Source organism: Elephas maximus, chromosome 4 (genome assembly GCF_024166365.1).
Source record: "Elephas maximus indicus isolate mEleMax1 chromosome 4, mEleMax1 primary haplotype, whole genome shotgun sequence".
Taxonomy (NCBI): Eukaryota; Metazoa; Chordata; class Mammalia; order Proboscidea; family Elephantidae; genus Elephas; species Elephas maximus.
The window spans coordinates 100,055,211-100,072,820 of record NC_064822.1 but is presented as its reverse complement, the minus strand read 5'-3'; the positions used below and the strand labels follow the sequence as shown (position 1 = coordinate 100,072,820).

The window sequence follows — 17,610 nt, the reverse complement described above, 5'->3', positions numbered from 1 at the left end:
TACCACAAATCGTTGGCCTTAAAGAACAGAAACTTTTTCTCTCATAGTTTGGGAGGCTTAGAAGTCTGAGTTCAGGGTGTGGCTCTAGAGGGAGGTCCTTCTTTTCTGCTTCATCTTAAGGAGCCCTGGTGGCTAAGTGGTTAAAGCAATCAACTGCTAACCCAAAGGTGGCAGTTTGAAACCACCAGCGGCTCCGCGGGAGAAAGACGTGGCAGTCTGCTTCCGTAGAGATTTACAGCCTTGAAAATCCTACGGGGTCGTTATGAGTCGGAATGGATTCCAAGGCAGTGGTGGGCAGTAGCTGTCAGCAATCCTTGGTGTTCCCAGGCTTGTAGATGCACCTACTGTGTGTGTCTGTCTTCATATAAAGTTTTCCCCCGCGTGTGTCTCTGTCTATCCTGTTCTTTTTATAACTCAGAAAATTATTAAGTCTAGGAGCCCTGGTGGCACAAGGGTTCAGTGCTCGGCTGCTAACTGAAAGGTCTGCGGTTTGAAACCACCAGCTGTTCCACAGGGGAAAAGACCTGGTGACCTGCTTCTGTAAAGATTACAGCCTAGGAAACCTTATGGGGCAGTTCTACTCTGTCCTACAGGGTCACTATGAGTCAGAATCAACAGCAGGATCCACCCTACTCAAGTATGACCTAATTAACATAAAACCCTATTTCCAAAAGGGATCACATCCACAGGTATAGGTGCCAGGACCTCAATACACATTTTTTGGTGACACAATTCAATCCGTAAGAGGAGGTTCCATTGGCAACTATAAGATAGAGGCCAAGGACTATGCTAAGCAGCCCAAATGCACAGGATAGCCCCCACAACTAAGAGCTATACAGCCCAAAATGTCAGTAGTGCTGAGGTTGAGAAACCCTGATCTAACTTGATGCCTACTCACTGCTTCATCTGCTTGACTTCTATCCTGCCACTCTCCAGGTTTTCCTCTTAACTCTTCGGTTGTCTCCTTTTGTAGTCATCCACTGATCCCTGAAGTCACTGCCCCTCCTTCCTTGGAGATGCAAGTCCTGGCTCACTATTACTTGTCCAATACATCTGTTGTTGTCTTTAGTTATTGTCGACTCAGTTCCAACTCATGGTGACCACACGTGTGCAGTACAGAACTGCTCCATAGGGTTTTCAACGCTGTGACCTTTTGGAAGCAGATTGCCAGGCCTGTATTCCTAAGCGCCTCTGATGGGTTCAGACTGCCAACCTTCTGGCTAGTAGTTAAGCTATATCTATTAAAAAAAAAAGTCAAAACCAAACTCAATGCCATTAAGTTGATTCTAACTCATAAAGACCCCACAGAACTGAGTAGAATTGCCCCATCAGATTTCCAAGGCTATAATCTTTATGGAAGCAGATTGCCACGTTTTTCTCCTGAGGAGTAGTTGGTGGATTTGAACTGTCAACCTTTCGATTAGCAGTGGAGCGCTTAACCACTGTGCCACCAGGGCTTCATGTATTATATATACAATATATATGTATATATATACATGTATAATACATGCATTCATTTATACATACATAAATACACATATACACATAGTGAAAACTGTAAGAGCCAGAACTCGACAGGACTGCCTTGTTTTTCCAGGTCTTGCAAGTTTTCTGCCTTTGACAGGATGCAGTCTTACCACTTTTCTATCACTCATTTTAGTGGAAAATATTTGCATTTTCCTTCTCTGACAGGTTTCTGCCTTACACAGGTTCCAGTCCAGCTTTCACAGGTTTTGCTGTATACATATTTTCCATTCTGTGTCAGGCAATTGGTCACTGGGACTCTGTCATAGGCAAAAAGAGGGTAGACTAACTGTACTGGTTCCAGGTCTTTTCACTTGTTACCTTCTCATTAAGACATGCCCTAAACACCCTATTTAAAATTGTAACCCACCCACATACAAAACCTACTTTATTTTTCTCTAAAGTATGTATCATCCTTTGACATGCTATATATTTCATCTATTTTTTGTTTCATGTCTCTCCCATTAAAACGTAAGCTCCACAAGTGCAGGGATATTTTTCTTTTTGTTCACTATAGTGCCTTCAAACAGTAGAATCAAATAAATATTTGTTGAATAAATTAATATTTTAACTTTTCCTTGGGATCACATCTTTTCACCTGGTTAAAGACAATCAAAATTGAATTTCAGGAAATCAACAGTATTTTCTATAAAGCAGTATCTTTCCTAAAAAGGAAACCAAGTACAGAAAATCCCATATGTGGATAATTGCTCTTCAGATATCCTTTTCTCTGCGTAACCACGAGTGCTGAATGAAAGCGGACACCTCTTTGCTCCACTTTAATCCTCATCTTCCTGAGTCTATTTTTTCTAGTTTCATTTTACCAAGTCCTGTGGTTTCTCATCATCTTCCCTGGTTGATCCTATTGTAATCCTAGTACTCTTCTGCCAGCCCAAAAGCTCTCTTATTTATTCCAAATATAGTAGAAACTGAGCAAATGAAAACAACATCAATTAGCATGAGGCAAGAGGTGATAAGAATCTTCTTGCTTCTAAAAAGCCAGGAGAGTTATACATAAACCTGAAGTTCTGGAAAGGGCAGAAAGCGGGTATTATAAGCAAGACTAAGATCACAAAATGTAACTTCGTTAGGCTTCTCTTTCCTCCCATTATGTGCTTTCATGGTTACTGCAGCCTTGTTTCTATCCATAGCAGTATCTCTCAGCTTACTGTAGATTCACAAATGCTCATTCCTCACCCCGCGTCTGAGATCCTGGATCAGTGCCAACAGAGGCAGGGCTTCTAGCAAGGGCCCTGACCTCTTCCCAATCTACCTCACACACTGACTCCTCAAATCTCCATTCTTTTCCACACTCCTTGGAGACTCGGAAAGGTCCCTGGATGGCACAAATGATACTATAAAAGTAGTCAGTTTGTGCTAGACCACTAACTGAAAGGCTGGTGGTTCAAACCTACCAGGTGCCATAAAAGAATGGCCTGGCGATCTGCTTGCACAAAGATTTCAGCCAAGAAAACCCTGTGGAGCTCAGTTCTACTCTGTAACACGTGCAGTTGCCATGCGTTGGAATTTAATCAACGGTTTCCGGTTTGGGGGCTTGGAATTAACCTGGGGTCTGCTGGACCAGCAAGGACTGCTGAGCCCATGGAATGACAACTCAGATCTTCTTTGTTCTTAACCAGATCTGGGATGCCCTGCGTCTAAATGCAACCACATTGCAGAACAATCTATATCTGCTTCATCATCGTGTGTATGGCTCCCTATCCTTGGTTCTAACCAGTTACTCTGCCTATTTCTGCAGGTTTCACTTTTAATGTTAACTCTACAAGGCTATCTGGGACTCTGTATCTGGCTCCACTTTGGCCAACTCCTTTCCCACAGTCTGATACCTGTTATCATGCACCAAATCTATTTCCCAGGCCTATGGCCCAAACGATGGTCACCACTCACCTGGTTCCTGGGCATCTTTCCATCCCACCATTCACCTCACTAGATACCCCTTGAACTGACTGCTTTGAAAATTACAAATAAATTATAGTCTGTCGATGCTGCAGAACAGATAGTGTAGAGAAGCTAATGCTAGAGAAGAAAAGCAGCATGGGAAAATGTTCATGACAAAATGTTAAGCCAATAAAACAGGTTACAGGACATGTAGCATGATTATCACTGGGCCTAAACAAACAAACAATCCAAACTGAACTGGGATTGAGATGGTTTCCCACCATAGCAAGACCACCAAGTTACTGTCTGTAAGACCAGCATTTAGCCCGGTCCCTTTCACCTTGGCTCCTACCCACATATCCACCTTACCTCAGAGTGGGTCTGTATCTAGTTTCAAACATTCCCAGGTGCTCAGAAGCTGTGAGGTACCATGAACACATGCATCTTATGTCCACGTTTCTGTTCGCCCCTTAACATCTCACCACAGTTCAGCTAAACTCAGCCGTCTCAGTCTATGGAATAGGAGGGTAGGTGGAAAGGGCAACACAGGTATGCAACAATGGACATTCACTGCAGCAGGCTAGTGGAGGAAAAGCTAGTGGGGACCCTACCCAAGAAGAGGGGGCTGCTGTCTTCAAGCTACACAGGGAGTTCACAACAGCATTTATTTACCTGTGATTTACGTGGGCTATATGGCAATGCTGGCTTTGCCTGACAAGCCACATTATAGATATTTGAGCTGTGAAGGAAAATTTTAATTTGCTTAGCATGCCTGTGACCAAGGTTATTCAACTAGTACTGCTCTCTAAGGCCTCGTTTCAAACTAAAGAAAAACAGAAATTGTGAAGGAAACTACTAGTGATAAGCATTTTATTCTCCTTGTTGGTCAAACTATATAAACACATTCTGTTTTATAAACAACACTGGACTCTTGATCCTTCTAAAAATCTGAACTGTTTGAAGGTAAGCCCTGAGTAAACATGATCTATGCCTTGCTTTATTTCAGTTCAACTCAGCAAACTACAGCCGGACCTTCCAAAATGCCAGAGGGAAAAAAATAGAATACGGATTTTTCTGCTCCTTTTATTCTTCTCAGTCTCCTTTCTGTTTTCAGTCCTGCTGTGTTTTTGGCTTTTCTTACATCTAGGTTTGTGCTGTTGTCCCCTCTTTCTGTATTCAGGTATTTTGTGTGAATCGACATACCTGACTTTCTCCTGGCATTTGCCCAGTCCGCTTGCATAAATCACTGCAGCCACCTGCTGTCACTGACGCTGTAACCCTCTGCCTACAAAAAAGGCTACCCTTAAATAAAACACCTGAGTCCCAAGTGCCCTATTCTCTAGGCACCCCTTCCACGCCTCCTGTTTGTTTACCATGGAGACAGCTGTTTGGGTAATACGTGTTTACTAAGGAGCCTGGAACGCACTGGCCGTCGTGAAGCTGAGGACAGAACAGAAACAGCTATTTGCGTGCCACACAAAGAATCATCACGTAATGTTCACTGAATGTGTGAAAATCTATAAAGCACAAGAAAACTGGGTTCCTTCCAAAACATCATATAAAGACACAATTAGAGAAGAAAGACAATAGTCAGGATAGTAAAACATGGCATCGGCTACACATAAAGGCAAAATCTCATTAACAACTTACAACTCCATCAACGTGGTCTAAAAAACTACTCTATTCTTGAGACACGACAGTGAAAAAAATAATTAGGAAGTAGGGTTTTAGCCTAAGAATTTACTTCCTACTCCAATGTTCTCAGTTCATCTTTGAAACGAGTCTCTCAATAGGGTAAAATGTATTCTGTGATCCTGGAGCTCTGCCCGTGGTGGTTATTCTAGCTTAGACTAGTCACTCTTCACACCTTGAAGATAGAAATGTGGTAGTCAAGAAGTTAACACTGAAGGTGGGGGAAGATTACCAGGGTATCTGCACCTCTGTGGCATAGGACACTGCTGAGACAAGCCAATTTCAAACCTGTTCTTGAGAAAAATACTTGTATTTTCACATAGGGAATTGGTGTGACCTATACATGTGCTTACCAGGCACGTCAACAACTTAATGCACACAGCTCTTTTTCGACTGCATATGTTGCTTAAAGCATATCAACAAAAAGCAGTTACAAAATGATAAAACAAAAAAAGGGGGAGGCTCCCTGAGTTTGTACCAATATCATACTCAGGTGTGAAATGTCTGTCAATTCTGCTTTTTGGCTCTAACTGCAGAAGTTAGAAAAACCACAAAACGGCTCCATCTACTTTAAAATGCAGCCATATTGGTGAGCATTCACAATTCTCCTTCACTGAAAATCTCATTGAATATAATAGGGAAGTCATTGAATACTATGTCTTTCTATTATATCCAAGTGATTTTCACAGTAGGCAATCTGCTAGGACACCACAGGAGCCCCATAGTTTGAAATAAAATGGCACAGTGGATACAGTTTTATGTACGATCCCTTTCAGTGCAGAGCACTGTCTAGTTTTCTTACTCTTGGATGAACTGAGTGGGCAATCCATAAAGAGTGAGTGAGAAGACGAAAAGCACATAATGAGTTCTCTTTTTGTCTTTATCAATAATACAATTGTGCTCTTCCAATTACCAGAGTTGTGGCTGTACATCATCTTTGAAAATAAACCGAAAAAAGATTTTTGCATTGCTAAAGTGGCAGACAAGTCATTTGCAGCAGGGTACAAAACCCAGTAAATCTAGGTAGATCCTGGCATGCTTTTCTTACACATCTGGTGTAATGATACAGTGCATGAGTCAGAGACATGCTTCCTCCCATCCCTCTCCCCCTCCAAATGAGCCTAATATAAAATCTATTCAGTAAGGACACGTTGCACAAGGCATCCTATGTGCTTAATTTTCTTTAAACGAGACATTAATAAAATCACAGTACCATCTAATAAGATTTTTAATTCCTTGAGGGTAGGAACCATGGCTAATCTTTAATGAGTCTAATTTAGTAGGAGCTTTTAGTTCCATTCTTGGTGGGAACAACCAATGGAATATTCCCAGTTCTACGAGATCCAACTACATAGGCCGATCACGCCAGAATGAAATGGGAATCAGGCTGTGTCCACATTCAACGACCAGCATTGGTCCAAGGATCTGTGTATGCTCAGCAGAGACTGGTTTCCACAGTTACTAACAACAGAAACTGATAGCAACACCATCACTGAAGGAAGGGTGAATTTTGGAAATAGGAAGCTACTCTACTGCAGAATGAGTTCCCATTTGCTATTACATGAGCAATATGAAGAATGAGCCTACTGAGTGAGCATGATGCTGAGCAAGTTCCCAGAAGACACCATAGCTTTGAACACATAGTCCTTACCAGCAGATACTGTGCCAGCTCTAGAGCCACCGAAACAAGAAGTCATAAAAAGGTTTTTTTCCTCCATTTTATAAAAAATCTGTAGCGAAACAACACAAATTGAAGATAGAAATGGTAGTACTCACGAAGTCTGGTGTTCGAATCTCATGTGTTTCAAAATTGGAGACAAAAGTCTGTCCAAGGTTTTCCAACACTATTAAAAAAAAAAACAGTATGAATAAATGACACAAACACAAACTGTCATTGGCTTGTATACTTTTTTGTTTTTAAATCAACAGCAAAATTGAGCATTTGTGATGCACTTACAGGCTCACATTAACACTTTCAGCTATCAAGAACACTCAAAGTCTTCAGTAGCTGCTTAATCCATTGGGCAATGCCATACTTGTAGGATTTGGAGTCTTAAAATGCTCTAGGCTAGATCTACCATGGAAAATCATTTAGCTTCTACATGGAAGGACACAGAAATTAGCTGTTATAAAACCCTAGCTGAGAAACATTCTTGCCTACTGATGTTCTTTTTGCCCATTGCATCTCAGGAAACTGATGTGGAGTCATTTCAGTAGGAATTTTCTGTTTAAAATCTGTCGGAATAGTGCCATCTGACAGAAAGGTAATGTGAGTTACATAAGCAATTTTTAATTTTCAAGTAGACGCAGTAAAAAGAAACAGGTGAAATTAATTTGAATAATGTATTTTCTTTAACCCGATTTATCTAAAATACCATTTTAACATGCAGTCAACATTTTAAAATTACTAATAAAATATTTTACTTTTTTTGTAGTAAGTCTTAGAAATTCAATGTGTGCTTTACACTCACAACCCACCTCAATTAAGACTAGTCACATTTAAAAAGCTCAACTGCCACATGTGACTAAACCAAAAAAAACCAAACCAGTTGCCATGGAGTTGATTCAGACTCTAGCCGCTACCATACTGGACAATATAGTGTTAGAAGAATGTTGTTGTTAGGTGCCATAGAGTTGGTTCCAATAAATAGCGACCCTATGTGAAACAGAACAAAACACTGCCCCATCCTATCCCATCCTCACAATATTTGCTATGCTTGAGCCCATTTTGCAGCCACTGTGTCAAGTCATTTTATTGAGGGTCTTCCTCTTTTTCACTGACTCTCTACTTTAACAAGCACGATGTTCTTCTCCAGGGACTGATTCCTCCTGATAACATGTCTAAAGCATGTAAGACATAGTCTCACCATCTTTGCTTCTAAGAAGCATTCTGGTTGTAATTGATTCCAAGACAGATTTGTTCATTCTTTTAGCAGTCCATGGTATAGTCAATATCCTTCACCAAAGCCACAGTTCAAAGGCAACGTTCTTCTTTGGTCTCCCTTATTCATCGTCCAGCTCTTTTGAAAACACCATGGCTTGGGTCAGGCACAACTTAGTCTTCAAGGTGACATCTTTGCTTTTCAACACTTTAAAGAGCTCTTTTGCAGCAGATATGCCCAAAGCAGTGCATCTTTGATTTCTTGACTACTGCTTTCAGGGGTATTGATCCAAATCCACCAGGAGGCTGTTCTGCAAGACAGTGGTCCTGTCTTTTCAACAAGTTGCTAGCATGAATAAAATGGATTGTTTAAATTAATCCACCATATAAATAAAACAAAAGAACCGCATGATTTTATCAATTGATGCAGAAAAGGCATTTGACAAAGTTCAACACCTATTCATGATAAAAACTCTCAGCAAAATAGGAATAGAGGAAAATTCCTCAACATAATAAAGGGCATTTATACAGAGCCAACAGCCAACATCATCCTAAATGGAGAGAGTCTAAAAGCATTCCCCTTGAGATCGGGAACCAGACAAGGATGCCCTTTATCACCACTCTTATTCAACATTTTGCTGGAGGTCTTGGCCAGTGCAATTAGGCTAGATAAAGAAATAAATGCATCCAGATTGGTAAGGAAGAAGTAAAAGTATCTCTATTTACAGATGACATGATCTTATACACAGAAAACGCTAAAGAATCCTCAAGAAAACTATTGAAACTAATAGTTCAGCAGAGTATGAGGATACAAGATAAACATACAAAAATCAGTTGGATTCCTCTACACCAACAAAAAGAACATCGAAGAGAAAATCACCAAATCAATACCATTTACAGTAGCCCCCAAGAAGATAAAATACTTAGGAATAAATCTTACCAGAGATTTGTTATATAAATAAATTATATAAAGGACCTATACAAAAAAAATTACAAGACTCTACTGCAAGAAACCAAAAGAGACATACATAAGTGGAAAAACATACCTTGCTCATGGATAGGAAGACTTAACATTGTAAAAACATCTATTCTACTAAAAGCCATCTATAGATATGATGCAATTCTGATCCAAATTCCAGTGGCATTTTTTCATGAGAAGGAAAAACAAATCACCAACTTCATATGGAAGTGAAAGAGGACCCGGATAAGTAAAGCATTACTGAAAAAGAAGAACAAAGTGGGAGGCCTCAGTCTACCTGATTTTAGAACCTATTATACCACCACAGTAGTCAAAACAGCCTGGTACTGGTACGACAACAGATACACAGACCAATGGAACAGAATTGAGAATCCAGACATAAATCCATCCACATATGAGCAGTTGATATTTGACACACCAAGGCCCCAAAACAGTTAAATGGGGAAAGGACAGTCTCTTTAACAAATGGTGCTGGCATAACTGGATATCCATCTACAAAAAAATGAAACAAGACCCATACCTCATACCATGCACAAAAACTAACTCAATATGGATCAAAGACCTAAATATAAAATCTAAAATGATAAAGATCATGGAAGAAAAAATAGAGACAACGCTAGGAGCCCTAATACATGGCATAAACAGTATACAAAACATTGCTAACAATGCAGAAGGAAAACTAGATAACTGGGAGCTCCTAAAAATCAAACACCTATGCCTATCCAAAGACTTCACCAAAAGAGTACAAAGATTACCTACATACCGGGGAAAAGTTTTTAGCTATGACATTTCCAATCAGTGCCTGATCTCTAAAATCTACACGACACTGCAAAAACTCAACTACAAAAAGGCAAATAACCCAATTAAAAAATGGGCAAAGGATATGAACAGGCACTTCACTAAAGAAGACGTTCAGGTACCTAACAGATACATGAGGAAATGCTCGCGATCATTAGCCATTAGAGAAATGCAAATCAAAACTACAGTGAGATTCCATCTCACCCTAACGAGGCTGGCATTAATCCAAAAAAACACAAAATAATAAACGTTGGAGAGGTTGTGGAGAGACTGAAACACTTATACACTGCTGGTGGGGATGTAAAATGGTACAACTACCTTAGAAATCAATTTGGTACTTCCTTAAAAAGCTAGAAATGGAACTACCATGCAATCCAGCGATCTCACTCCTCGGAATATATCCCAGGGAAATAAGAGCCTTTACATGAACAGATATATGCACACCCGTGTTCACTGCAGCACTGTTAACAATAGCAAAAAGACAGAAGCAACCAAGGTGTCCATCAACGGATGAATGAATAAATTATGGTATATTCACACAATGGAATACTATGCATCGAAAAAGGACAATGATGAATTCATGAAACATTTCACAACATGGAGGAATCTGGAAGGCATTATGCTGAGTGAAATTAGTCAGTTGCAAAAGGACAAACATTGTATGAGACAACTATTTTAAGAACTCAAAAAATAGTTTAAACAGAGAAGAAAATATTCTTTGATGGTTATTGGGTGGGGGAGACATTTTCACTAATTAGGTAGTAGATAAGAACTATTTTAGGTGAAGGGAAAGACAACACACAATACAGGAGAGATCAGCGCAACTGGACTAAACCAAAAACAAAGTTTCCTGAATAAACTGAATACTTCGAAGGCCAGCGTAGCAGGCGCGGGGGTTTGGGTACCATGGTTTCAGGGGACAAATAAGTCAATTGGCATAATAAAATCAATCGAGTAAACATTCTGTATCCCACTTTGGAGAGTGGCGTCTGGGGTCTTAAACGCTAGCAAGCAGCCATCTAAGATGCATCAATTGGTCTCAACCCACCTGGAGCAAAGGATAATGAAGAACACCAAAGACACAGGGTAATTCTGAGCCCAAGAGACAGAAAGGGCCACATAAACCAGAGACAACACCAGTCTGAGACCAGAAAAACTAGATGGTTACATCCGATGACTGCCCTGACAGGGAACACAACAGAGAACCCCTGAGGGAGCAGGAGAGCACTGGGATGCAGACCCCAAATTCTTGTAAAAAGATCAGACTTAATGGTCCCACTGAGACTAGAAGGACACCATAGGTGATGGTCCCCAGACCTTCTGTTAGCCCAAGATAGGAACCATTCCCAAAGTCAGCTCTTCAGACAGGGATTGGACTGTACTACGGGATAGAAAATGATACTGGTGAAGAGTGAGTTCCTTGGATCAAGTACACACATGAGACTATGTGGGCAGCTCCTGTCTGGAGAAGAGATGGGGGGGGGGGCAGAAGCCGGCAGAATGGACACAAAAATAGAGTGGAGGCAAGGAGTGTGCTGTCTCATTAGGGGGAGAGCAACTAGGAGTATATACCAAGGTGTATATAAGTTTTTGTATGAGAGGCTGACTTAGTTTGTAAACTTTCACTAAAACACAATAAAAACTAATAAAATAGAATGGATTATTTAAATGTTAAATAAAATAGAACAAAACAACTATTTCCACTGTGTAGTCATAGACTGGATCCAGTTTTAGACAAATTAGAGGTAAAGGGCATTGTTTTTAAAAATGGGGAAATTTTGAATATAGATTAAGTGTTGGACTGTCTTAAGGACTTCTTATTAATATCAGTAAGTGTAACAACAGTATTTTGGCTCTGTAATTAAAGATTATTAAATGTGTGTTTTTGTTTTTAGGTGCTGTTGAGTCCGCTCTGACTCACAGCGGTCCTACAGGTCACAGTAGAACTGTCCTATAGGGTTTCCAAGCAGCGGCTGGTAGATTTGAACTGCTAACGGTTTGATTAGCAGCCGAGCTCTTAACTACACTGCCACCAGGGCTCCAATTAAATGTGTAAATAAATTTAAATAAATATTCTTATTTGCCAACAGGTACAGGTTCTTCAAGTCAATGGCACGAGAAAACAAAACTGTGATAGACTTAAAGAGACCTAAGGGACATAATGACCATTAGCAATATGTGGTCCTGGACTGGATCCTAATTTGGACAAATCAGCTGTAAAGGACCTATTTTTTATAACTGAATAAATTTGAGTATGGAATAAGTAGTAAATTATGTTAAGGAATTACTTTTAATTTTATTAAATGTGATGTTATCTTGGCTGTATAGGGACACGTTCTTTTTTTTCTAAATATACTACTTTAAAAAAAATCCATTAGAGGCTTTTACGAAAGAGAATGCCAGTTCCTATTGATCCAGAAGAATTCCCTTCAGTGGATCAAAACAAGAAAGCTGAACATTTATAGGCAAATTTATAAGACATCTAAGTGATTATTTACAAAGCCAAAATGCCAGGCAATTAAGCCAATTCAGCTTCCAAACACTCAGGTTTGGAATTTCATTAAAAGGCATCCTAATTATCTGGATTAGATTTTAGGTTCACAAAGAATCTAGGAAAAAAATCTTTATTTCTCCACTAAACTCCCATCGATGTACACCTATGATCTAAAAGGAAATGCCAGTAGAAATGACAGCATCTACAAGTTGATTCTAACTCTTTAAAAACTGAGTGCATCAGAAGACCCCCTTCTTATGACCCAGAGCAGAAAAAGGAGGCGGATGAGGCGAGCAGAGGAGCTGCAACCAAAGCCAAAATGAAGGTGCTTGCCTCTGAGAACTCCAGGAGGGTGACAGCAATTACTGCGCAGTCTGTTTCACTTAGACTGCTGTAACAGAATAAGCCAGTTATTCCAAATTGAGAACAACAGTTGTCCAAGATAATTACATTTCCACAGACCACCTTTAAAACTTGCTAAAATGTGCTTATCTACTAGGCTATCAGAGTGTGTTGTAAATTGGTGTTTTACAGCCTGGTTTAAGGAAAGACCTAACCTTTTTACAGAACTAAGATATTAAAGAAATCATATCTGTGGTATTGTTTTTGGCAAAACAGCAAGACAATGAAACAATATTGCAGGGTTTTTTTGCTGTTTTTTTTTTTTTTTAATGAGTATTGTAAATCTGATGGAGTGACTTGACTGTTATATCTTATGCCCAATTTGTCTATTATGTATCTGGGGGTCAAGAGATGGGACAGAACTGCTATGGTTGATTTTTATTATTTTTTTAATGAAATGACAAGCTTTAAGAAAGTATGCATTTTGCCGAAAGACAGAAGAAAAACAAGATGTTTTATCACCCAGATGTTCTATCAAATTAAAGGCATCTATGCAGCTTGAAAGGATTTGTGAGAGAAATAAATATTGAACTATTTATAGTTTTAGCTATTCTGCTGGTAATGGAAACTAATAGATTCACTGGTTAATGTCAACACAAAGGAGAAACTGTAAATTTGGGTGAATAAAAGCAGAAATGGCTTTATTGAAACATCATCTAGGTAGAACAAAGCTGCAGCTGTTGGTCTCATGACCTAACGTAGCACTGACAAGCAAATGATTTATGACACTAATATGAAAATTATACTTCCACTACTGAGGGGCTCCAGTTACTGTTTGACATTCTCATTTCTGGTAATGTAACACAGCTGAAAAAGTTCATTTCTCAGCAAAAATAAAATACTCAAAAATCAACAGGACACTTTGAGAGCTTTTTATTAAAATGGGAGCAGAACTAGGGGAAAAAATTCCGAAAAAGCAAAAATGTTAATTTTTTTCTCTATATAATTTTTTTCTTAATGTAATATTTTGAAATGTATTTTTAATATTATAACTATGCCTCATTACGTACAACAGAAGTACTACCTTGAAAGGGATCATGATTAAATTGTTTAATTGTGGCACTTGAGATACAAAAAGTATTTGGGACCTCTATGCCAGAAGCCCTTGTGGCACAAGAGTTAAGTGCTCGGCTGCTAATCAAAAAGTCAGCAGTTCGAACCCACAAGCAGCTCCTCAGGAGAAAGATGTGGCAGACTGCTTCCATAAAGATTTACAGCCTTGGAAACCTCACGGTGCAGTTTTACTCTGTTTTTTTTAGAGGGTTACTATCCACTCGATGGCAAGGGGTTTGCATGTTACCTGTTCATCAAAAGGCTGACTACAGAACTGAAAACTAGTTATTCTAATCTGTTGGTCTTGACATGTCAATGGAATTTTGTATGTTGTTGTTGTTGTTAGGTGCCGTCGAGTCGGTTCCGACTCATAGCGACCCTGTGCACAACAGAATGAAACACTGCCCGGTCCTGTGCCATCCTTACAATTGTTGTTATGCTTGAGTTCATTGTTGCAGCCACTAAGTCAATCCACCTCATTGAGGGTCTTCCTCTTTTCCACTGACCCTGTACTCTGCCGAGCATGATGTCCTTCCCCAGGGACTGATCCCTCCTGACAATATGTCCAAAGTATTTAAGATGTAGTCTCGCCATCCTTGCCTCTAAGGAGCATTCTGGCCACTCTTCTTCCAAGACAGATTTGTTCATTCTTTTGTTAGTCCATGGTATCAATATCCTTCACTAACACTATAATTCAAATGCATCAATTCTTCTTCAGTCTTCCTTATTCATTGTCCAGCTTTCACATGCATATGATGCGATTGAAAATACCATGGCTCAGGTCAGGCGCACCTTAGTCTTCAGGGTGGCATCTTTGCTCTTCAACACTTTGAATAGGTCCTTTGCAGCAGATCTGCCCAATGCAATGCGTCTTTTGATTTCTTGACTGCTGCTTCCATGGATGTTGATTGTGGATCCAAGTAAAATGAAATCCTTGACAACCTCAATCTTTTCTGTTTATCATGATGTTGCTCATTGGTCTAGTTGTGAGGATTTTTTGTTTTCTTTACGTTGAGGTGCAGTCCATACTGAAGGCTGTGGTCTTTGATCTTTATTAGTTAAGTGCTTCAAGTCCTCTTCACAGGAATTTTGTATAGATCCTGATAAAAGGATAACTGAAGGGCAGGTTCAACAAACATTCACTGCATACTTTGTATTTTGTGCTGTGAGGCCCTGGGGATATCAAGAAGAAGCAGTCAAGTTTCCCTCTTCTTGAGGAAAGAAACTAGAGACATGATAAATGTTAATTTCAGTATAATTAGTAAGCGCCAGGCTAGAGAGATTTATGGAGCACTGTAAGAATGAGAAAACACTGTACACGTGTATATCGATTGGTTTACGGTAGGTAAAATCAAATAATTGAGGATTAATGTCAAAAGAAACTCCCTAAATATCTATTTTTCCTAAATGTAATTGCATAATAATTAGTTAAAATGGAAAGAAACAGAGAATGTATTTTAAAATCTTTATCAATGCTGCCTCTAATCTTAAAGCAATGAAGTCCTTAGTGATACTACTTCTAACTTACTTATTTGGGAGGACAAAATGAAGCGCCCAATAAAAATACCTGGTGGCCTGATCTCAATAAGATTAAAAATAGCATGTTGGAAGCTTCATCAGAAAGTTGCCATTCATATGATCACTCACCTACCAATTAGAAAGGGAGTAACTAATGCTTTGTATTATCCTAATTGCAAAATAAAGGGATAACTTTTATAGCAAAGCTGATTGAGGCTTAAACTAGCCAATAAAAAGAGCCCATTATCTGTAATTTTATAACTTATATAATCTACTATCCATCAGAAAACACAAAGTGACCTGTTAGGGAATTCATGGGTATGCCCAAAAATTCCAGATAATTAGTGCCCTAACAATGAATTTAATCAGAATTAGACATCTATACTTAAATCTAATTTACTGCACCAGCACACTGTTCAGCGCAAATTTATTATGCTGACTGGTTGCCACTGAAATTATCAGAGACACAGTGAATGTATGAGAGCAAGCAAAATAGACTGGACCTAGTGCAAAGGGCATTGGGTGTGGACTAAGAAGACTGGGTTCATTTCCTAATTCTGCAACTTCATAGCATCATGATCTTGGGAAATCCTTATTCTCAGTTTATTAATCTGAAGGATAGTGATAACATTACTTTCTCTGCTTAGCTCATAGGGTTATGCAGAGGCTACAATAACAATTTAAAGCATGTTGTAAAAAAAATAAAGCACTATATAAATATAAGCTAAGGTTATGTACACAGACTCAGTGACATGAAGAAATGCACATGGAAATTTACTGTGCTGTTTTGCTCCTGGAACTTCTAAATGTCTGATCGCATTTAATCTATTTTTATCCTCATGTTCACAAATGATGAAAAATTTGAGGTTGTTAGTTGCCTGAAGTCAGCCATTAGAAGTGACACAATGGGAGTCTCAACCTAACCGATTCCAAAACTGGACGTCTTTTTGAATACACTAATTTGACTCTTGCACTGCTGTGAATAATTCCATGGGGCCCACTGATGTTAAATATAAGTTGATAAGGAATTAAATAGCATTGCAAGTATAAATCAAAAAACTGTGGGCAAATGATCACATCAATATATAACCAGATAGAGACACAATAGGCTAACATATCCTGATAAACAATGGAAAAACAATGGAGTAGAACTTACTGATATACTGTTATAATTAGAAGAACAAATGAAAAAGCTCTACAAAATAAACAGATACAATATTATAGTAAGTGGCTGAAGACATGCACGTTCCAGGGAAGAAGCTGGGTGATATCAATACAAACACCAAGATGAAGAAGGCACAGAAACTGCCCTCAAGAATTCCATGAGCTAGTGAATATACAACTAAAGAAATGTCGAATGAATGGCCCGTGTCACCTTGGGAATGAAAATGTGCTCCTATATCCACATTGGGCAGAACAGCTAGTGATCTGCTAGGCCGTCTAGTACGTGAAACTCTCTTCTCTCACTTGAGTTGAAGCCTCTGAAAACTGAATACCACACATTCATCTGGTGTTTGACCAGAATGCTAGTACTCACCAGCCACTATTCTACAAGCAACTACACATAGGCCATCATTTCCCATTGCTTCAGGCTTTCCAGATATCATGCTTAGCCTTCCCAGTCTCACTCCGCCCATCACTTACAACAGAGCCCATCCTCCACTCCTGTATCATCATCCTATGGTAGTCCTATTTGTCCCAGGTTCCAATGTCTCTCTCTCTGGCCTCAGTTTAACAGGATCTGCCCTATTTTGGTGACAATTAAATAGGGGAAATTCTACTTCCATATTATCAAGAGGTTGTAAGCCTGCCAAAAAACCAAACCCATTGTCATTGGGTCGATTCCAACTCATAGTGCCCCTATAGGACAGAGTAGAACTGCCCCATAGGGTTTCCAAAGAGTGGCTGGTGGATTTGAACTGCCGACCTTTTGGTTAGCAGCCTAGCTCTTAACCACTGTGCCATCAGGGTGCCTGTAAGCCTACAAATTATCCAAAACCCAACCAAGCCCATTGCTGCTGAGTCAATTCTGACTCATAGTGACCCTTCAGGACAGAGTAGAACTGGACCATAGGATTTCCAAAGCTGTAAATTTTTACGAAAGCACATTGCCACATCTTTATCCTTCAGAGCAGCTGGTGGGTTGAACCACTAAACTTTCGATTGGCAGCAGAGCACTTAACCATTGTGCCACCAGGGCTCCTCTTCATAAACATAGGTTTGTGTGTGTACGTGTGTACACCAAACCAAAAAACCAAACCCACTGCTTTGCTTCTCCCTTCACTCAACTTTTTGATTAAGGTTAATGCCTCTCTCCTACTATGATCCCTCCTATGTGTTTTTCTTTCACTCATTTCCACAGCCACTCAT

The 17,610-nt window shown here is 39.5% G+C and overlaps 1 protein-coding gene across 2 annotated transcripts in view; it reads right to left on the bottom strand.

Annotated features, from left to right (window-relative positions):
* The window catches only part of ANO6 (anoctamin 6), a 230,105-nt gene that overhangs the window by 138,274 nt on the left and 74,221 nt on the right, over positions 1–17,610 (bottom strand). For both annotated transcript variants that reach the window (XM_049882896.1, XM_049882897.1), the window contains one exon: positions 6,892–6,959. In XM_049882896.1, coding sequence (XP_049738853.1) covers positions 6,892–6,959 — 68 coding nt within the window. The remainder of the gene's footprint in view (positions 1–6,891; positions 6,960–17,610) is intronic.